Source organism: Clinocottus analis, unplaced genomic scaffold, assembly GCF_023055335.1.
Source record: "Clinocottus analis isolate CAN_PGR_092001 unplaced genomic scaffold, fCliAna1.0.p SCAF_1, whole genome shotgun sequence".
Taxonomy (NCBI): Eukaryota; Metazoa; Chordata; class Actinopteri; order Perciformes; family Cottidae; genus Clinocottus; species Clinocottus analis.
Genome location: NW_027175820.1, coordinates 8,016,296 through 8,040,048, shown reverse-complemented (window position 1 = coordinate 8,040,048; position 23,753 = coordinate 8,016,296). Strand labels below are relative to the sequence as shown.

General features: G+C 42.9%; 1 protein-coding gene across 1 annotated transcript in view; it reads left to right on the top strand.

Annotated features, from left to right (window-relative positions):
* The window catches only part of itfg1 (integrin alpha FG-GAP repeat containing 1), a 118,509-nt gene that overhangs the window by 27,422 nt on the left and 67,334 nt on the right, over positions 1–23,753 (top strand). The window contains exons 8-9 of the mRNA XM_068578944.1: positions 1,613–1,694; positions 13,554–13,648. Of these exons, the coding sequence (XP_068435045.1) occupies positions 1,613–1,694; positions 13,554–13,648 (177 nt within the window). The remainder of the gene's footprint in view (positions 1–1,612; positions 1,695–13,553; positions 13,649–23,753) is intronic.

Genomic DNA, 23,753 nt, shown 5'->3' with positions numbered 1-23,753 from the left:
TTGTTACAATACTGTAACTGTCTGGAAATCAGTAAGATACTTATGTGACACATATCAGTGTGAGCCCGGCCTGCAGTGCTTTGTTGTTCTTCTTTCAGAATGTATTGAGAGAAAAAAAGCTATAGTCATGATGATGTAGGCTAAATAAAGAGACACATTTTTCCTGCTCACATATCGCTCCTGCCCCCGTAAATCACTGCTCTGAAAAGGGGCCTATTGTGCAACGTAGCAGAAGGTGTCAGCCCTACAATTCATGCATCAATTCACCATAACACATTGGCCTGGTCTACAAAGAGCAGTTAATATGTTGACTGTGTCCAATGTACCATGTAATGATTTAATGCCTGTGTATAGTAAATGATCCAGAAGATGATGCAATACTGGCCTCAAAAAAATAAAAGACAATGAGATTATTTTCGGATATCGCTCACGCCTATTTTGCAGTATATTCTCATTGATTATGTTAAGTATTGAAAAGATGTGATGTTATAGATTTTATAATACTTCAATGTTCCTTATTCCTCGTGTTTTAGCCCCTAAATAAATGGCTTTATTCAAATGAATTTGCTGCGTTACATTGCAATGACTTTACATCTCACAAGGTAGTCGGCGATTTGTGGAGGGTAGTGTCTGCTTTATCTCATCTTTGCCTCAATTTATTGTCATTAACTCAATTATATACAGCAGAAAATGGAACATGATAGTAACTCCTGTGTTTAACGACACATACAACCCCTCACACATACGCTATTTATACATAATGCATACGTTTCTCTCTGACTCAGTCCTTGAATGTCTCTCCCTGCCTTTCTCTGTCTCTGCCTCTCTCGCTCTCATAAATCACTAATGTTGCTATCAGCAGGCAACAGTTTCCCACTGCACAGAGTCACATCTGATCTCTCTCTCTCTCACATGCACGCACGCACGCACACACACACACACACACACACACACACACACACACACACACACACACACACACACACACACACACACACACACACACACACACACACACACACACACACAGACTTTCCCCCCACTAATATGCTTATCTCCTTATCTTTCTTTCATGCCCTCTGTAAAGGGCACCACACACTGATTGCGTATGATGTGCGTATGAACCCGTGCACCCTTTGTTTTCGATGCAAACCTATATATTGGTCTCACGGAGACACAGATAAACTGGAGACTTCTGGTCCTGACACGTTGTGTTTACTTCCAACCTGACGAGCAGCAAACGGTTTTCCTTGGACGTTTCCTTCATTTCTCCACAACCACATAGTTTTTTTAATTTCATTTCACGCTGCTACAATACTGTAACCCTTTTGAGAAGACATCATCTCTGTACAAAATAATAACCTTTAAGTTTATGTACTTTGTAAATTCCAACAACTTGCCATAAGCTCCATCAACTTTCCGCGGCGCCTGTAAGGTTTCACAAAATCCTGAATAAGTATCCTTTACAGCAGCTAATTTAAATAATAAACACTAGCTTCAACATTAGCCTCATTAATAGAGAGGACAGAACCATTATGTTTACCATGATACACCGGTCCTCTGTTTTAATGTCTTTCTCTCTGTCTCTGTCTCCATCTACCTAATGGCTCAGGACGGGAACTTCACCAGAGAAGAAGTCATGCCGATGGAGCCACCAGCCAAGTTTGTCGGGCAGTCCTCCTTCGCCGACTTCGGTGAGAATGCCAAAGATTAGTAATTTGCTTTGACCTTTGACGAAGCTTGTGTGTGTGATTGTAACGGAGTAACGAAGAGATCCCTTTTAAATCCGGCACCGTCATATACCGTGAGGGTTCAGATTGCTGTTGGATGGGTTGAAAATGTAAAAGGCAAATATATATATTTAAAATACGGGAAGTCAAGTGTCCCTCTTCCGACCCATAAAAAAAAGAGGATTGGGTGATGGCGGCAGATTTATTCTTTTCCTAAGTCGTTTAAGCCCCCTCTGCATTTGAAGCCGTGTTGCTTCAAGGGCTTCCAAATAGGACTGTCTGGTCTTTTTGGCTTTTTCACTACAGTTCTCTCATCGCCAAAACTTTCTTCCACCACACACACACGCATGCACAAGCGCACAAGCTCGCACCTACACCAGACAGGCTAATCTCACGCGTGCACACACTGTTGCAAGGACGCACACCCAAGCAACACACTCTGATACACAAAGTCAATCCCACATAGAGCCAGATTTTGTTTTTTTGTTGTTCTTTTGTCTGTGAACATCTTATCCCCTTAAACAATCTTGGCCAGTAGTATTCATTGTTCAGCTCAGCTTTACATTCATCCTCTGCAAATCTCCGCAGGCTCTCTAATCTCCAGGCTGCAGCCTGTTTCACCAAAAGTGGCTGCTGGTCACTCTTGTCCGAGCTCCCACCTCGGCCATGGTCGTGGTAGCTTCTTGTGCTTGTTTTAGAAGCTAAATACCATTTGGATTAACCGATGGCAAGGCCACATTAACTCAGCATGGGCCCTCAGGGCTACTGCTTTTTTAAGGCTTTTAGAATACTCAATATGTATCTCTCTCACACTTAATGCATGCATAAGCGCGCTTAAACACGTGCACACACACACACACACAGAGTCTATGTTACCAGTATGTCTCTTTAGGAGCATCAGTCGCCTTTCCTCCATCACTTCGTCAGCATCATGTTGCGCACCCGACGGCGCAATAAACATCTTCCTGTTTCATTTTCAAAGCTGCGGCATATGCAGGAAATAATTTCCTGTTAACCGTAGGATGTTATTCTGACGGTAGACTAGACAATGAGTACTAAATCAATTGGCAATACAGACGATAGACTTGTTTATGTATGACAGTGGTATTATTAACGAGCTTACAGTGTTTTTGGTTTGTGTCGGTTGTTTTTCTCTTGTAACATTAAGGACACCTCCTCCCCCTTCTTGCAATTGTGACCTTATCACTAAGTTTGATGGGCTGCGGTTAGCTGTGTGACGTTTGATGTATTTTTAATTAACATTTGGACTCTTTTGGTACTCGTGTGCGCATACACACACACACACACACGTCACACACACACACAGTGATAAACACATCCTTTTGGCAATATTAATCTGTTAATCTCATTGCAGCTAGGGGTGTCCATCAAATATTTAGTGAACAAACTTCCCCTTCCCAAATTGGCAATAATATATGAGGTGTGTGTGTGTGTGTGTGTGTGTGTGTGTGTGTGTGTGTGTGTGTGTGTGTGTGTGTGTGTGTGTGTGTGTGTGTGTGTGTGTGTGTGTGTGTGTGTGTGTGTGTGTGTGTGTGTGTGTGTGTGTGTGTGTGTGTGTGTGTGTGTGTGTGTGTGTGTGTGTGTGTGTGTGTGTGCGTGCGTGCGTGCGTGCGTGCGTGCGTGCGTGCGTGCGTGCGTGCGTGCGTGCGTGCGTGCGTGCGTGCGTGCGTGCGTGCGTGCGTGCGTGCGTGCGTGCGTGCGTGCGTGCGTGCGTGCGTGCGTGCGTGCGTGCGTGCGTGCGTGCGTGCGTGCGTGCGTGCGTGCGTGCGTGCGTGCGTGCGTGCGTGCGTGCGCAATTCATCATCTCTGGGGGCGGCGACCTTTTTTTGTGTAGATCTCAAGCTTATCTCAACAAAAACTTTTTAATTTATTTAATCTCCTTCTTCCCCCTTTCCTTCGGCTGGGAAATGTCACTTGAAGACGATGCCCTCGTTAGTCGGGGATTTAAGCTGCTGAGGGTCGCGCTTCTAATAATCTACCAAATTCCCGGAGAGAGATGCCTCGCACGATATAGAATTATTTTTGTCCCGTTTTGCCTCCTTCATTCAGCCCCTCCTCGGCTGTCGCTGTCTATCTTTATTTCTCTTGATCTACTGTATATCTGCCGTCTTTGGCTCGCTCGCCTGTCACGCTCGTTTTCCTTCCCCCTTCCTCGATTCTTTTTTTGAAACAGCCCTGGGCATCACTCGTATTGTGCTGTTGGATGAGGACTCTGTAGTGACCCACTACCACCTTCTCTATCCTCTTAAGTCCCTTTTGTTCATAAAAGCTTCACTATGCACTTCACTCAAGAAATGGAGGGATTATTGTGTTGCAACAAAAGAAATTCTTTCAAGGATTTAGAATACGGCGTAAGAAGCAATAGTTGAATAGGTGATTATAGATTACATTAAAGGTGCTATCAAATTGTGTTTGACTTTAATTTAAATCACTGTCATTACTCTAGCTATAGCTCTTAGTCCCTTTATGTATCGTTAACTTTCGTATTGTCAGGCGGAGAGAAGACAAGAAAACCAGATGATGTTCACCAACAAGAGTGGCTTCAAGACCGGAAGAGAACCTGCACTCTGTAGTTTCGACTGATAGAATAGACTCTTCCCATCAGTGCTTATTGCTGTATATGTGTAAGGTGTCAAGTTCATAGAAAGTCAAGTATTGACCCTCTGAGCACCTTGCATTAAAATGCTATTTGTGTGATCAGATTGCTGTTAAATATTGCTTGACCACAGAAAATTACAGGTGTGAATGCACCCGAACCGCAGAAGGGATGGATTGTGGGACTCAGGGACTCGTTGGGTTTACATTGAACACAAGTTCAAAATCCTTCTCCTCCCTGAGGCCAAAGTTGTGGACCGGTTGATGTACCCTCTCCCCCTGTGGGGGGGCGATTAGGGTCACCCCTACTCCCGATGCCACTGTCAACGCTGGGCCGACTGTCCTCGATGTGAGACGGCAACCCTCCCCAACTCGAAACTTCGAGCCCCGACTAGATTACCCATGCTTTGAGAGTTTTACTTTCTTCCTTTTTAACCATATTGTCACCATTCATATTAATACAACTTGTGTGTTCCTGATTCAAGAGCATACACGTTTCTTCATAGATTAAGCCACTCAGGAAATGAAAAATGACAGCTTGACTCCAATTTGAAATAGTCTGTGGGGTCACCCACAGGGGGTGATTCAACTCATTGACTATCAATCAGGAAGCAGTCCAGTTCCCCAATCAAGGGCAACTCTGCTTTAACAATTGTGATTAATGTTAAAAACAAAATTTCTACGACATCGTCACAAAATAAAAGTTCATTGCATGCCATTGTATATGTGTGTTGATGTTTTTGTGCCTTCGTCAGTGTTTCTCCCAATATTTATACATAATCTACTTATATGAAGTACTTCAATTATCCTCCTGCGTCAGCATACCTCTTCCCAACATTCTAACTCTGTTGGTCTCGCTGCATGTGGCCATGTGACCAACTTCCTTCCAGGCTAATTAAAGAGCACATCTTGGCCTTGAATGAGTGACCTCAGGGAGTCCAAAAAAAAACGAGGGATTGAGGAGCGAGAGTGGGGCAAATGAAAGAGTGAGGAGGATTGCCACACATCAAAAACCACATGAAGGGAGATCGAGAAGAGGATAGAGGAATCAAAATGTGCCGAGGTGGATGGTGTCGAGAGGGAGGAGGAGGAGATGGCAGGAAGGATAACGACCGAATGGATGGATGGATGGATGGATGGAGAGAGAGAGAGAGAGAGAGAGAAGGATGAAATAGAGCGCAGAGCGGCATTGCATTCCCGTGTGATATGAAGTGGGAATTATTTCCATCACACTGTCAATTCTCTCTCCATCTTTCTGCCTCAAATTTCCCCCCATCTGTCTCCAACTACATTTTTTCTCGACATCTTCATATGTGTCTGCCTTCCTCGACCAATTTTCTCTCCATCTCTCTGTCTCTTGAAAGTGTTTTTCTGATAACATAGGCAACGGTAATATTGAAACTGCAACATAACAGCATTGTCTAAGTATAAAGGCCAGCTTTTCTGTTTCATATTTTCCGTGCCAGACGGTGGCTCGGCCTGTTGTCTTCCACAAAAAAATATTAGGTTAAGCTTTCTCTAAGAATTCTGGGAAAGCTCATTTAGTGAGCTGCTGTAGCCTCCTCAGATAAACATAAATGTGTGTCCATATAGTTCTCATGGATTTAGTAACATGCTTAATGGAGATCTAACCTGAGTCATGTACCTGGTGAGGGTTTCCCTTTCTGGGTCGATTCACCACTGTGATCTGACATTGGCTACGCTTAAAGAAAATTCAAATTGAATCAGAATCCGTCTTAAGATGTTGTCATGGTTTTGGTTGAGCTAAATGAAGAGCACTATCCTGGAGTCTTCAGTGACGGGTTTATGGATTTTGGGCCAAAGTTTTCAATTGATTCTATGTCTGTCTGACCACACATCCGTGTACCGTGGCATGTGTGTCTGCACCAGAAAGTTATTTGGCAACTTGTAATGTCGATCGAATATTTGCCAATACCAATTTGGTCTTCTGGCTGAACCAGGATAGCCTGTAAACCCTGGGTTTAGTGACATATGTGTTTAATGTGCTCACATCATCCACACAGATTTGCCAGTTCCAGTCGTCTGAAAAGGCTATACTACGTTTTGCCAACAGAAAGCTAATGCCTGGTCGCCGGTGTGGCATCCACTTTTTCAGTCGGTTTGTAAAATTGGAATTGAACCCTGATCAAAACAAATGTATATCATATTCTATATTTTCTTTTTTGTCTCTCCCATCTCTTTTTGCCTGAGTAACACCTCAGACACAGGACTGACCTCCCCACAGAACACACACGCCCAATATGATGAATGCTGCAACGGGGAACGACTATTATGGATCTGTATGCTATGTTTGTGTTACTGGTTAGCTGAATGTCATGTGTCTGAACAGCTTACGCAGGCAGAATACATTTGGCTAAAACTGAGGTGCGTGCGTGCGTGCATGTTCATGGATGCACACGGGAATCCGTCCAACCACCCGTGTTTGTGCGCTGGTGGTTCTCTTTCCAGTGCTAGACTCTTAATAGATGCACAGCATATGCCAGACAAAACAGGCCATCTGCCTTATCATTGAGGTAATTGCATTTTTCAAAGTGACAGCGGCCGATGCATAATTCATCATTAGGTAAAGCACAACGATGTCCCACAACCAAGTGTGTCAGCGAGCTTCACTGCAGGTAGGATGAAGGGGGGCTGCGCCGCGGCCAGCAGCTCACTGAGATAGGGAGGTGTTTTTTTTTCTCCCAAGACTGCGAGACAGGAACGTGTTTGGATGTGATATTTAAAGTAGGAAAGGCTGTCATGCTGGGTGAAAGTGTGTGCGTGTGCCTGTGCATGCGTGCGTGCGTGCAGGTAAGTCAGCATGTTAACAGGACAGCCTATTTCTCTCTGCTCTCCCCTCAGGCGCTCTTTCTCCACTCATCTTATTATTCTCTGTTACATCCAACCTCTCCTCCTCTCCCTCTTTTCTGTCGGCTTCATTCTCGACTCAACCCCTGAATACATACGTTTTCCCAAGTTCTTTTTTTATTTTTCAACCTTCATTTCCCTTTTGTATATTTTTTCACAGGCTGTTTTTTTTGTGTCATGTTTCCGACCAGTCTACTCCGGCTTTCTGACTCGCTCTGCTTTTTTTTTTTTTGATCTTGCGTCCTTTATCACTTTCTCTCCCTCAGACGACTGCTAAAAGACGGGTGAGGTTCTGGAGTGCTGCTTGGCGAGTTAAGATCAGGGGTTTTGTGTGAGCATAATAGCGTGCATCTGCGTTGTGACAGACATCCCCCCAGACCATATCTCCCTCATCAAGCACCATTTTTTTGTGATATCCCTGGCATTTAGAAAAATCACAATCCATATGCAAATGGTTCAGTCTCTTGGGTTTACAGGTTTTAAAGTTATGATATTAATTTGCACATTTTAATAAGCAATTTAATGCAAATTTCAGAACATCTGGTATGAAAGTGTCCTTCATTGAAGGTAAAACCCTGCATCCACCTCTGTCTTATCCTTCCAATATCTGCTGTTTAGTAATTATGCATAAGTAGTAATCTCAATTATGAGGACCCTTTAACAGTGGTCTTCACATTAATCAGCATTTATTTTTTTGGAATACATTAAAAAAATATTGAACTTGTTACTAGTGGTTTTCAAACTTTGAGGAGTGTTCAACCTTAAGTTGAAGGAGGGGGGTACCGAGAGAGGGGTGTGAGGAAAAGATGAGTGCATCAGGCCAGAGGGATGAGTGCATGCCAGTCTCGTCTAAAAACAACAAGAAGTTAGTAGTCGTTGTATTTTGGTCACTGATTTGAGCCACAGCAGTGACTGTCACGCCGCTCGATTCACTCTTATTGCCCGATTGCTCCTTCTTGGAGCAATCGTAAATGTGTTTGCTGCGACATTTTGTTTTTGCTAGGCAAACACTAAATATACTGTTATTTTGCTGTGAAGTAAACAGATCTGTACCCTTTTTTTTTAAAGGATTTGTTTAGTTCGTAGCTAGTGAAGTTACCTAGTGAATAAAACAAATCACATTATGCTGTTTCCAATAGTAACTCACAGAGAGCATCTGGTACGGCCAGCTAACTAACGTTAGCGATCAGATTAGCTTCAAGATCTTTCAAAAGGGAAGGAATTTAACAATTAACTGGCTTAGCAGTACAACATTAATGAATGGGTATCGTTAGCTTCATCGAGCTAGATAGCTAACAAACCAAAACAAAACGCTTTCTGCTCTAAGTTGTATTTTCAACTTGCTCCTGCAAAAACAAGAGGGAAATATAGTGGGTAAAAACTCCAAGTGCTCTGCAACGGAGGATCGAAAAAGATGGAACGAAAAGCTTCACACATCCCCAGGCGGCGAATAAAAGTGCTCTGTGTAATCTTGGCCTTTGTCTCAGATAAATCTCAACATATCGACATGTTATATGCATCTCTGTCCGTAGCAAATAAATGTCCATGAATGTGCTTGGGGCTCGTAGAAAGAGAACCTCCATGTAGCTCCTACACAATGGGACCTACAAATCCATGAATGGTGACTTTTTCATGTTCCACTATGTATATAATAGAGACATAATTCTGTTTTAGGGCAGCTTCAGTCAGGCCTCTGCTCTCACATTCAACATTTGATTCAAACCGCAAAGGCGCATGATGAATTAAATCCATCTCAACATGTGGATTATGCAATGTGACATTTAGATTTTTGATTGATGATACATGCAGAGTCGACCTTTTGACCCTGATTGTTAAAGTGATGCACTCCTTTAACGACAAACCAGGTTCCAAGCTCCAGATATAAAGAGATAAAGACAAGAAGCTCTGGTTGTGAAATGGCTCAGAGATTATGGGGGCATATATAATAATACAAGGATGAAAGCTTTGAAAGTTTGAAGTTTTGTTTTGTGTGTTTTTCTTTTCAAGCAGTTAGGTTTTTCTGTTCTCCCAAAGGCCTCAAAACATCACACACATTTCTCCCCCTTTAGTACACCTTTTAACAAACGCACACACACACACACATACTATTGTAGTAAGCACAAAGATCTCCATCCAGTCTTAGGGTACGTAATAAGACGCAGGCTTCCAGTGGCCTCCCACTATGTGCGTTTGTGCGTGTGGATATTGTGATTTGCGTCGTTATTGTTGTGGCGCTGCGCTCTATGAATGCCAATGTGTCGTAATGCATATCTGCACTGTCTCCGTATATTGTCTCTAGGTCTATCTCTCAATCTTTCCTCTTGTTGCCTCCTCTGATTTCCCTCCATTCCTCAGGCCCCGTTCCCCTTCCCTCTCAGGCCTCCCCTCTTCTCAGCGCCCTCTGCGCTTTTTAACCCGACCTGCAGTGTCCTCCCTCGGAGCATCTCTCAGCCAATCTCCGTCATGCCACGCTATGTCAGTGGGTTTGAAACATGAAAAGAGAGATGCAGGCAGGAAGGAAGGGAGGGAATGATGGTGAATAAAGAGGAAGAGAGATGGACAGAGAAACCGATGCATTAAGACTGAGGGGGCAGTAATAAAGGAGTGAGCCACTGACAGCGAACTGAGGAAGCGGAGGGAGACGGGTGAAGGAGAGAGAGCATAACAGGAATAAAAGAGAGAGAGATAGATGAAAGAAGGTATTCATGGAGGTGGCACGGAGGGAAGTAGCGTGTGTGTGAGTCAGAGCTGACGGTAAACACCTGAGACAGAATGCCGAGTGACAACCTCTACAGGACTGAATTAGCACTCATTCTGTCTGTCTGTCTTTCTCTCTTTTACTCTCTCTCTCTCTCTCTCTTTCTCTCTCTCTCTCTTTCTCTCTCTTTGTGTGTGTGTGTCTGCCTGTGTCTTTTTCTTTCCTCCTTACAGTCGCTCACCATTTATACTGCAGAACATGGGCTGCACTCGATGCACTCAGCATGTGCCTTTTGTTGTCATTACACCAGCGCAAATGCAACTAATTAGACAGCAATGCCTAAATCTGAATGCAGTGTCTTGGGGAAAAAGAGAAAGAGAAATCCCTGTTTTGGTTCCAACCATCACATGTACACGAGATATTTGCAGTCGCCTGTGTCTGATTGTTGGCTAACAGACGCGCCATGTAGAATTGAGACAGATTAGCAGTTATTGTGTTGAAACAATTAAAGTATTGCACTTCCATCACGTTAGAAATGGATGGTCACAATAGAAGCGACAGAGATTACCTGGCACAGGTGAGCCCCAGAAACACAGTTACATTTCCCATAATGCAACTTATATATATATATATATATATATATATATATATATATATATATATATATATATATATATATATATATATATATATATATATATATATATATATATATAAAATTTAGCTGTCAAGCCTCTTGTCTTCCATCTTTTAAACCCCACTGTGTAACAGAGGTTTTCTATCGCCTAAGTCGTAGTTAACTGAATGACATCATCAGGGTTAATTTGTCAGACTTGGGACAAACCCACAGAAGTCATACCACAGTTTACAAGCTGAAGAGTACACCCCATGGCGAGTAAACTAACTTTGAAGTGTTAAAGTGGTTAGTCAATCAACATAAAATTAATAATAATCCAATATTAATTTATTTAAAAAGCACTAAGGATTAATTGGTCATAGCTTTCTAAGGATAAGTATCTGCAGGCTTTCATTCATTTCATATTATATCATCGCAAATGTTATACGTTTCAATCTTTTGACATTCGGCCAGATATTACAATACGTTTTAAGACATTACTTAAGGCTCTGCACATTTAAGATGGTAATTTGTAATTATACTATTATTCTAATTAATTCATTAATTAATTAAAAAACAAATCCGTAGATATAATGCAAAACAAAAATGATTGTTAGTTGCAGCCCAAGTGCGGAATTGGATGTGTACTCGTCATTTAGTTTCATTATTACAGTGTGTGCCTCCCTTTTAAATTGACACAATTCAAATTAAATGAACCGCAGCGTTATGAAGAGATTCCCGATTTCTTATCCCACAAATAACCCCTCCACTTTTGCTCTGTCCTCACACTTTTAATACTATTGAGATATAATGGCTTGGATTAGCATGAATTGTGATGTTTTTAGACAGATTTTTAGAATTTTAAATGTATGTAATTAGCCATCGGCTTTGATAATATTATACAATACATTCATCTAACTTTGGAAACAAATATGGCCGGGATGAGGCGGTCAAAACGCCAGCAATATCTTTTATAAAGAACTTTATTTCAGTTTCAGCGTGTGGCCTTCAACATCAGATTCATCGTCAACCATAGATAGTTTGACATTTTCTTATGCCATTTTAAATATTTAACAGTACCAGGAGGACCTGCTGACTTATTGTCTTTCGCAGCATGTCACCTCGTTCGTCACACTTTTTCTCTCTTTCGCTGCCTCTCGCTCAGTCGCGGATACAGCCACACTCGGTTTCGCCAGCTTTTTTGTACTGCCATTCATCATCGGTGTCATCCGGTTTTCCATTCCACGTGGCATAACATCTGTTCGGGAGTGTTGCCTTTGCCCAGTTGAAAAGGACTCACAGAAAGAAGCCTGGAAGCAGTTTGGCCTCTCCATGTCTGGTGTCAATTCATGTGCCAACCTCTGAACGCAGAGTGCACATCCAGCGTCTTTATAAAATGTCCAGAATCTTAGAAAACTGTTTTTGTTACAAAGCAGTGCAAACTTTTGATCTAATCTTTTGTTGCTTTTTTGTTTTGTATTAAGGTCTTTCTCACAGACTTGTCAGAGCAAGAAAAGCAAAGGTGTGAATAATATTATTAATGATTGTCTCCCTCCATTTAGGCGTCCCAGTGAGCCGTGGCAATGAGTATGTAGCGTCATGTCAGGGGTCCTGGAACTTGAAACCTTAATTGGAATGCATTGCTCATTATTGTTATTAGACGCACCTGTGGTCCTAAATGTGGTATCTAAATAGCTCCAGTGAAATTGGTCTAAAGCTTATTAAAAAGAAAAAAGGGTCCAGTGATATCGCGTCATGACTTGAGACAGTAAACCAAAGGGATCTAATCATTGACATCATCTTACAGACCTCAATGTTGTATTGGTCTATCCTGTACGCATGACATCTATTCACTGTTGCTCTTCTTGGCGTTTTTCCCCCGTTAAAACCTTTTTTTCTTTTTCCTTATTTGAATCCAGGACAAAAAGACTGAGGGTGTCAGAGGATGCTAAAGAGTTTGTAAAGCCTCTTTATGCACATTTTTACGTTAGTGATATTGGGCCAAATCGATAAATGATACATTCAGTATTTTGTGTAACTGCAACTAACGATGTTTTTCAAGAATGTACCGTTTGAGTCAAAAAATCGTTTGGTCTAAAGACAAACGCCCCCAAAAAGTGCCACTCACTCATGTTTATGTTGTGTTCAGTTCAATTCAAAATACTTAATTTGTTCCTCAAGGGGCAATTTAAAGCAAGCAATACACAAAGACAATTCATTTACGCACATAAAAAAACATCCACAATGTGTTAAAAAGACATACACAAGGATTAATAGCAAGCAATACAATCCAACATCACTACAAAGGCTCTCATTATGCCACAAAAACCGAAGCGCGTTCATTAGCCGACACAAAGTAAAGCAACTTTTCTTGTGCCGCGGAGTCGTGGATGTGCGACACTTTGGCTCAGAGTAGCTGAACTAATCTGAAGGCCTTAAACTGTGTCCAAGCAGCCTCTGTTGTGTTTTCACGGACTTGAAGACTCGTAAGCGGGGAACCAACAAGTAGATCACACCGGTTTGCGTTCTCTGTTGATGTAAATGTGAATAATTATTTGAGCATTCAGCCGTCATCCCTTCATGAACTGTGCATGTGTGTGCGTGAGGAGCTGCTGTTTTGATTTTTGGCAGCCTCTGCACCTGTGTTTGTGCATTAGATGAAGCCTGCCCGGAATTATGATAATAATAATTAATAGCGATGAGAATCAGTGGAGAAAACGATTCTTCAAGTCAACTGACGTTGTTGAAAGGCATCAAAGAGCTGAGCGCTGCCTGGATGTGTGTTTGCTCAGAGGAAACAAGCAGGTGTTGCTGTGATCCAGCTCGCACGTGGGGAAGAAGAAAAAAAAAGAGAGATTTATTTGTTGCCTGACAATGCGCTATGCTCAAAGTCAACTCCAGAACAAATTAGTGGTATTCTAATCGAGGGAAATAAAAAAATAGGACAGTTTTGGAAAACAAAGGATTATTCTTCAGTCCATTATTGTTGCTTCTCAGCCTAATTCTCTCTGTCTGTTTCTGGCAGATGGCGACGGCTACCAGGACCACCTCCTCCCCGTGTGTCTGGATGCCAACTGTCAACGCAGTGCTATCTACCTGGCCAAGTTTGACTCAAAAGAGGTACATAAGTCACACACACACATGCACGCACGGACGTATAAGACCACACAAGTCATTCTAATGTAATTCACTTGCATTTACTACTGTTGCAGTCATCACTCTTCTTGGAGCTGGACCTCTTCTGGAACTTTTTTTGACCAGTCTTTATAATGCCACTCTGCTCTCTGTGCTTCTGTTCAAATATGTCAGACTCTGAGAAACCGCCTTGTTCTTTGTTCCACTCTTCTGATTCTGACACTGTTCTGTTCCAATGTCCTCTTTCCTACTAGTTCTCATGACATTCTCAGAGGACACAAAGGAACCAGAGTTCACTATTGTTGGAAGATTATTTGACCGTACCATCCACCCTGACCCCGTGTGGCGCTACTTCTGTCTTAGCTACTTAGAAAGAAGGGGCCCCTGTTGTCTTTTCAACGCAGCCTTCGTAAGCGGATGCGCTAGTTTGGAAAACAGCTGGAACCGCACATGTGGGTCCTCACTTGACACTTCAATGCGGCCTGCCTGATCAAATATATTTTGTTTTGAAATGAGCAGCAGTAAAACGGCAGATAAACAGCTTCTTTTTTCTTTTCTTTTTTTTTAATTGTTTTTACTCGTCTACCTTGCAGTGTAAGTCGACTTGTTTTATTGAAAAAAAAATCCGCCAACAAAACTCAGGAAAGGTCCACATTTTCTGTAAGTTCTTTACAATAAAATTCCTCCGCCAGTTTGATGCTTACTTTTCCCACCAGCAGGATAAACAAACTTATATTATTGAAGAAAATCTGCTAAGGCACAACTAATTTCGGTGATGAACAGACGTTCCTATAAATTCTTGACAATTAAAAAAAATATATAACTGTTATTTTGAAACTTTTATTTTGAAGCAGCACGTGTTAGGTTCTTTGTCTGTCTATTTCAGGAAGGCATTAAACACTCAGCTTACTGCTTCGAGAAACATCGGGGGGGCGATCTGCTGGGTGTCACTTTGTTTGCCGCGCCACGCCAGATAGAAGTAACAGATCCACACGCACACCCCATCTGAATAATGCACACCGTGTATGTGCGCAGATAAGTACACTTATTCACACAGGAACACACACGCAGACACACACTCACACACACCACCACCTACGTAGCATCTTGTGTGATTCTTTTTTTGTTACATCCTACCAGTTGGCAAAAGCCCCCACTCTTTCTTCTTCCTTCCTCTGCCACCAGAGAACCAGCTTCCACTTTTCTTCTTCTTTTTTTCCTCCCTCCAATCCAAAATAGAAATATTACAGGCTTATCTGCATGTCCGCCCCTACACACACACACACGCAGCCATGGTCGCGCACACACACACACACACACACACACACACACACACACACACACACACACACAGCCATGGTCGCGCGCACACACACACACACACACACACACACACACACACACACACACACACACAAAAGACTCAGACACACAGCTGCGCACTCCCTGTGGACATGCCTTTTTGTTGTTGTTTGCCTGTCAGCAAAGAAGCAAAAAAAAGATTGAAGGAAGACGTGAAAAGGAGGGGGTGTTGAAGGGAGGGGAGGGAAAGAGAGAGGACTTATCTGCACTGATGGATGAAGTGAACACATGTTGTGTTCTGCGTCGCTATGCGTTTGAAAGACAGTCATCTGTGAGACAGAGAGAGAGAAACGCAGCGAGGAGGAAAGCAGGCTCTCTCTAAGCTTGTACGCTTTCACGGAGTGGTAATAATAATGTACATGTCGTAATGATATCCTTTGTCAAAAGAAGCCAACGCTCGTATGCAGTTTGTATGATCATTTGCATCATCGTATTGATGTCATCTGTGCATCGTTATTTGTGGTGTAAAAAAAACTCTATGAGCCAGTGATTATGCCTGATCTTACACCACTGTAAGTGGGTGTGAGAGTATGGCTCCATTACAGCAGATGTCTCCCCCTGAGGAGACACGGCCCACTGATGATAATGGAGAAAATGGAGGAAGGGATGGGAGAAATGGAAGGGGGGTAAAGGAGAGAGGAACTAGAAAGGGGAAGGGAGGGTGGAATGGAGAGAAACTAAAGTACAAGAGAGCTTTATGTAGGAAAGGAAAAATAGACAATGAGAGGGAAAGGAAGCTTGAAGAAGAGAGGACGCCTGTTTCCACTTTTTAGAGGAACATCCCATCCGAGGGAATGAGGGCGGGAGAAGCGAAAAAGAGGGAATAGAGAGTGAATAAGACTCGAGATATGTATGAGACATAAGGCGAAGACGTGATGAGATGCCTCCGGGTGCGCACGGAAGTCCCGCTGAGTAGAAACTACTGTGTGTATGTCTGTGGTTCAATCTCCACACGGCAATTCCCTCCTTCCCTTCCTGTGGTCGCAGCCGCAGCTCTGCCTCTGCAGCAGCTCCGGGCCTTTGCCTTACCATATTAAAATAAACCGCACGGGGGCTTCCAGTCTATGTTGTTAGAAACACACTGATCATATTCATTGTGCTTTTTTTCCTGTGCCCACACTCTGTAACACAATTGGGAATCGCTGCAGAGAAGGATGTTGTTGTGGCCCTGTAGGTGTCAACACCTGTCAAGGCCATTGTAGCAAAAGGAAAGCAAACCAAAATGGGACTTTGATGTCTTTTCATTAACTGCAAGAAAAGATATCCAAACACATTCACAAGAACAAGCCAAAAACCAACCCCGGTGCTATGTGTGTATTAAAGACCAGTTCTGTACAGCATCTATATTGTGAATCACCGACAGAAAATCCATTACTCCTGGCTTTTTCATGGAATATTAGCAGTAGCTAGCGAGTTTTCTCTCACAGGAGGGGATTTGAAAATGAAATTAGACCCTGTGTTAATGGGACCATATATAGTGATTGATATCAGAGGTAGTTGACTCTGTTCGTAGTGAAAGAACCTGTGGTGGAATGCCGCTTTCTCACACACAGTCCATCACAGAGTGATTGACCCCAAAATGGCATCAGTGTGGCCAGAGGCTAGGTCCCCTGACTCTGTGGCTGGCAAGACTGAATTTGCTTTATGTACTTTGTGACTGCTCTTTTGTGTGACCCAATATTGACTATAGTTGATAGTGTCTGAAGACAGAAACAAAGAAAATTCCTTCAGTGCACCTAGTAATGCCCACTCATCTGACGTTTTCCTTTTTCATTTGGCACTGTAATTATGCATACACTGTTTTTGCTGATTTTCTTTTCATGTTCTTCAGTGGTGACAAACTGACGTTCCTCTAAGCCTTTACCCAAGGAGCGTGTACAAAGTATTTGTTTGTATTTTGGTCTATTGTTAACGCTTCCAATTTAAGCACATATGCAAAACGCACATACCCGCCCTCAGGAATACATATCCAGCTGCCTGCTCTGGCTGCCCACACAGTGGAAGGGCAGGCAGTGTGAGCTAGACTGCCTCCTCCCAGCCATCCCAGTCAGCCAGCCAGTCACTGGTCAAAGAGGTGACACTGACAGCAGGTAGCAGTGTCACCATCCTGCCCAGCTGACTCACAGACATATGGTCTCATTCCATCTCTGGCTCTGACACCGACTGTCTTTTGCCAGAGACAAACTATGACCTCATCGACGCTTTCTAAAAAAATAAAATCTGGCTATTTTGCATAAGGACACATGTAAATCACCTTAGATACCAAAAGCATCTGATTGATTTGATAGACATGTTTTGAAGGTTAAAAATATCACCATGCTATGTGGAAGCAACATCCCCACAGAAAAGAAAGAAAATAGTGACGAGCAACCATTTTCCTTGCAGCGGACTTATGTTCTCAAAGCTAATCAAAATTGCAACATTTTCTCCGCCCATCTGTACCGAACCTCCCAAAGGAGCTCGTCTGGTGGTGTCATGCGCGACCTTCGCAAGTGCAGCAAACATAAATCAGGCTTTGTGAAACACAGCTCACGGAGGCGATTAACAAGCGTAAATCGTGGGCCAGATTGCTGCAATTTACCTCATTTAGGTTGAATATTTCAGACACGTCATCACCTAAAACACTATCACAACATACGTAATCAGCGTCATGCTCACACTTTTTCCCATGAGTATAATGCAGCGATACTCATTTAACTTTTACTTTGATATGTAGTAGTCACATGCTCGTCCCTCCCACTGCTCAGTTCCATGCTGTCTTCCAGCGCCAGTTCTAATGTGATAAGCATTTCAGTCATTTTGTATCGACGGCATCATAAAAGCTATTCCTTCATTACAATACAATACAATACAATGAACTTTATTGTCCCACTCAGGGAAATTTGTCTTGGACTCTCTGCGGTGCGTCACGAATGCCTAGAGTTACATGAAAACACACAATACATCCCCAGCCAAACAACAATTACAGTATTGCACACATCCCATAACAAACACATACATACACCTGAAATACATGCTAAAAGGATCACCATAATAAAAACACTATTAAAAAGTATTTCATAGACTTCAGCCTCAAGCAGCATTGTTAAGGATTTTAATTGAAGTCGGAACAAATGCGTTTCTGAAATGGTTTAGTTTACAGAAGAGGACTCTATATCGCCTCCCTGAGGGCAGGAGGTCGTACTCTGAGTGGAGACTGTGCGAAGGATCGTCTACTATTTTCTGGGCTTGCCTGAGAACAGATTGTTCATAAGTAGACTGCAATGTCTGGTAGCTGCTTTTCCCAATGGCCTTCATGGCTGTGTGCACCAGACGAGCGATTTTAGCTTTTAATCCTGCGGTGAGGTTCCCATACCAGGATGACACCCCATATCTGATTAAACTCTCCAGCACTGCGTGGTAAAATAAAAACATTATGCTTTTGTTTACCTCATATACTCTGAGTCTACTTAGAAAATACAGTCTCTGGTGTAGACGAGAACACAAGCTGTCAACATGCATATGCCAACTAAAAGTGTCATCGAGGTGAACTCCAAGATATTTGTAAGAGCTGACCTGCTCAATGGGTGAGTCGTGTATAATGACTGGGCTGTGATCACCCACTGATCTCGGGTCTAAGACCAACTCTTTAGTTTTGGTAGCATTCAGAGTGAGGTAGTGAGCATCACAACATTGCACAAAGTTATCTATTTCAGAGAAATAGGCTGAGGTACTGGAATCCTTGTGCAGTAGACTGAGGATGGCGGTATCATCAGAAAATTTAAAAACGAGGTTCCCTGGGTGGCTGTTTGTACAATCATTAGTCGTCTGTTTTTACACGCCTGTTTTTTTTTTAGTTGTTGTTTCTGAACATTGTACAGCCTCGTTGTCTGTCGTTGTTACAGCACCTCCCCGCATCACCTCGTAAAATCCACCACCTCCGCCGCAGGCCACCCACATTTTAATTTCTTGGCCTAATGAAGCGGGAGCTCCCTCCGCCAAGTCGAATCAATGGGAACTCCAAGCGTGCCGTCGCTTTTTTTTTTTTCACTTTAGTCATCAGCAAAGCCAGAAGAGCGATTTAATATCGGGGTCTGTGTTTGTACCCCTTTTCGTTTTTTTCTGTGCATTTCAATATGCATGCTTCCATGCTATGTGTGTGCGTGTGCATGCAAGGGTTTGCGTGCGTGCAGAATGCCCCTCCTTGATAAAAAGTTGTTTGTATGCATGCAGGATTCTTCCCCTTCTTGCCATTAAAGGTATCAGATTACCTCGTGAGCACAAATCCCATCATCGTCTTCATCTCCATTAACTAGGTCATTTGAATCTCTGCACACACACACACACACACACACACACACACACACACACACAAAGAAACAAAGCATACATGCAGACTCAATTTGGTGTTAATATGTTGACATTAGAACCAGCGCATGTCAGTATGGAGTTATTTAGACTTTAGGAGCGCTCTGTTTGACTGGGATGACGTCAGTAGGACGGATTATTGCATAAAGACACACACTTGACATTATTCAAATGAGCTGTTATATTTAGTGATTTAATGTCAAAACTTCCACAGCCCAGAGAAAGGAGTAACTGCCTCATGATTTATTTAGGGAGCCCCTCTGTCGAGCCAGCTATCCTTTATAGCTCCTCAGATGTAAAAAGGATTTGATTAGATTAGAACCTTTAATATCCTCACGTAGGTCCTTATGATTTCCTCCAAATTCCCCACACAATGCTGCTGCTGAACAATAAAAAGAAACACTGAGGGAGGGGCTTCTCGTCTTGCTGAGGAAAAGTGACGTATATTATCTGTACCCCCCCCCCCCCCCCGCTCCCTGAAAACTACTGATCTTATGACTTCCGCTTTTGTGATGCCTTCGGCTAATTTACCTCATTTACTGTAACTCTTTTGACGTCTGCTTTTGCTCTGCCGTGCGCTCACACAGTATTATCGCCACGTCGGTGTCGCTATGTGTGTGTGTTTGAGAGACAATCAAGCTTTCTGCCAAGGAATGCTTTAAATGACAGCGATACAAGATAAGCTACGATGATGCAGGCCGTGCATGTTTAATTAGTTACTCGTATGGCGGGCTTAATCTTGGACCGATGAATCCGGCTTGATAAACTGTCTATATCATATGTTTCAACGATATATATATATATACACACACACACACACACACACACACACACACACACACACACACACACACACACACACACACACACACACTACCGTTCAAAAGTTTGGGGTCACCCAGACAAATTTTCAAAGTTCTTAGATTGAATAGCCTTCATTTCTAAGAACAAAAATAGACTGACGAGTTTCACATAAAAGTTCTCTTTTTCTGGCCATTTTGAGAGTATAATGGAACCCACAAATGTGATGCTCCAGATACTCAATTACTTCAAAGGAAGGCCAGTTTTATAGCTTCTCTCACCACCAGAACTGTTTTCAGCTGTGCTAACATCATTGCACAAGTTTTTTGTTTTTTTTTGCACAATTTGTCTTCTCAGGCGACTAGAAAACACAATATAACATGAGAACACTAAAGTGATAGTTGCTTGAAATGGACCTCTGTACACTTTTTGTCTCTTCTTTCTTTTACTTAATTTCATCAGTCTTTTCCAGCAACTTCTGCTCTTCCTTCAGACTGCCGGTAGGTAATGTACATTCATTTAGGGATTAAAATCTCGTCTCCACCTAAAGCACGACATCCTGAGCCTGTCTGCATTTATTTTCCCCGCAGTGTTGACTAGATGCCGTTTGTATTCTCCGAGCTCATCCTCTCCCCTTCTCTAATCAGCGCTAGAAAAGAAGCAACAGACACAGTGCACTGATTGCCTCAGGGCCAGCGCCAGCACAGTGGTCCCGGTGATAAGGCCGGCGACCAGCAAAGGCCTCCCTCTGTCCTCAGAGGGAGCGTCACGGCAGTGCAGACCAAAGGAGTCAGCAAGAAGATAACTCAGCAGTGAATTCATTTGCCTTGGAAGACTAACTCCTCCCCTCTAAAACACCGATTGAGGATGTAGCAGCTTTTGAAAACACGTCCACTGTTATCTCATTTTACCAGTGCTAGGCCGTGGTTTTAGACCAAGGCCTTCAATAAGTACCTGGCCCGGGGAGCCGCTCCACCAGTATGATGCAAAAAAAAAAGAGAAGACTCTGCAGTTGAACAATACGCGGGGCGTGTGGCATGACCAACGAAGCCACTTCATCCACCCGGACGGACGGGCGGACGAACGGGGGCTGGACCAACCAGCAAACTGTTCATCCGCCCGCCCACCCTTAGCCAGCACCACCAGTGTCTGGACACCTCGCGGGATCGCTACAGATTGCTGCGTCAGTCACACACGGGATGTGTGGACTGATCTGCAAACTTATTTGAACCACTTTGGCAAGAGAAAAAGGCGCGGTCACTCCGTGGAGCAATTGTGCCATTACGCTGCGCTCGCCTCGTGGTGTTGTGCATTATGATTGACTGACTTGACCAGCCCAAACCCATCGGGTCATCAACAATGCATGTTGTCAAAATAACCACCAAACAACCAGTCACATTTAGTAATAACAAAACTATCCAACAAAATTAAAACCCTACACACACACACACACACACACACACACACACACACACACACACACACACACACACACACACACACAAGACATCCCCAGCAACTGCTGCACCTTAGAGGGCAGAGACTCTGCCCCGGTCTGACCAGCAGCAGCAGAAGCACCAACAGCATTGTGTATGATTAAATACAACTGCACATGTAAAAAATAAGTTACATAGCCAGCATTTCACTCACCACAATACCGTAATCCTCTGTGTGAAAGGCAAAACTATAAAAATGTAATTGCTTCTCTAAATGTGTTCCAACAACGTTCTCCTTCCTTTCCACTGAGTTCGGCCAGCTAGTTTTCTGGTAGACAGAAGTCACGGTTCCCCACTGACCAATCACAGTGCATGTTAATGGTCACGCGGGCCCTGTGACCAATCACACGTCCAGTCTTTCACAAAGGCCTTTTCATGTATTTTAACCAGGCTACTCTTACATAGAGGAAGACAGATTAAAGTGTGATTTGATAAAAATGTGATTGGATAAAAAATGCTGTTAAACAGAAAACAAAAAGATAAATATAAAACTCATATTTTTTCCATTAACTGGCTTGCCGCAACAGAAAAATGGTTCAATGGCTCTCCCAAAATGTGCATGTTTGTGTGTGGGACAGTATACCGCCACATTGTTGTTTACTGGCAGCAAAAGCTCGCGCGCTTTACGCCCATATGGCAGGCAGTCGGCCTCTTAAAGCACATCGCAACATCACTCGCTCATTTCATGAGAGCAGCGTTCCCATCGGTGTTTAAACCTGGAGCTCACGCTTATCCTGTGAAAAAAATATTCAACCTGGCTTTATCACTGCTTTTATGACGCCATCTGTGCTGCGTGTCGGGGAACATAATTGCTATCGTCCTTCACTCACTTCTGCCCACTACAGTCGGTTAGTCCAAGGGACTCCGTCTTGAAACATATAGGTCTAAACCAGTGGTTTTCAACTGGTGGGTCAATAGTGGGTCGCGGACCCGTTTTTAACGGGTCGCGGGCCTTTGCTTGGAAAAAATAAATAAATAATTGACTGACTTTTATACTATTCCTCGCGATCTGTATTCACACTCATGGTTTCCATACCCAGCATGCAACACTACTGATCCCGATCTGTATTCACACTCATGGTTTGGATGTTTCTAGCAGGTTTTCAGAGCTTTTTGGCGATTTTTAGGACATTCTGCCTTGATTTTAATCCAGAACACCGGCACTCTGACAGATTTGAAACGTACAGTTAAGTTTCATTTTTGGGGCAACATCCTCAAGTAGCTTCTGACAAGTGTCAAGAGTAAGAGGCTCAGACGCACAGACGGATGTTTCCGCTCATTTTTCAAAATAAAACCGGCCTTGGTTTTTTTTTTTTTGTTTGTTTTTTCATTCTTTCTGTGTGGCTGATACCAAGGGGACGTTGCGTCACTCGCTCACAGACAAAGATGTTTTTGTGCGTGATTTAACAGCCTGGCACCAAAATGTAAATCCTTTCCAGGAGTATATTGATATTGTTTTTTATTCCCATGTGACTATTATGCACCTGGGCCGCAGAGTTAGTTTAGTTTCTGTAACTTATCTTATTGTTTTGTTTTGCAACTTCAATACCCCGACACACACACACAATCACACACCCAGCATGCAACACTACTGTCTCCATACTATCTCAGGTTCAAACTGCACCGTCTTTTTATCAAATACATTGGAGATGTTGAGACTGTTTCTCGATTTGGGTCGCGGCTTGTCATTAAGGGTGATGGTGGGTCCCGGCGCCAGACCAGTTCAGAACCACTGCTCTAAACTACAATATTTTTTTTAATTAAGGTGAATAGAAGGTTAATGTATTGTTAAAAGGTGCTGCCTTCGAAAATGAAAGGGCAGGGAAAAAATGCCACTTTATGGTTAAATATGCAAATAGCTTGCTTTTAATTCGGTCTAGTTGTGCGGGTACAACACTATTTGCTTGTGTAATTGGTGCAATTTAGAAGTTAGTACAAACAGCATCTTTACATTTGAAACTAATTTGTATGTTATAAGGTAAATGAAATAGGACATAGGCTAAAATCTATAAAACAAAACATCACTACTGCCTTTCCTCTTCATCATATGTCATAGCATAGCATGAAGCGAAATGAAAGATGTG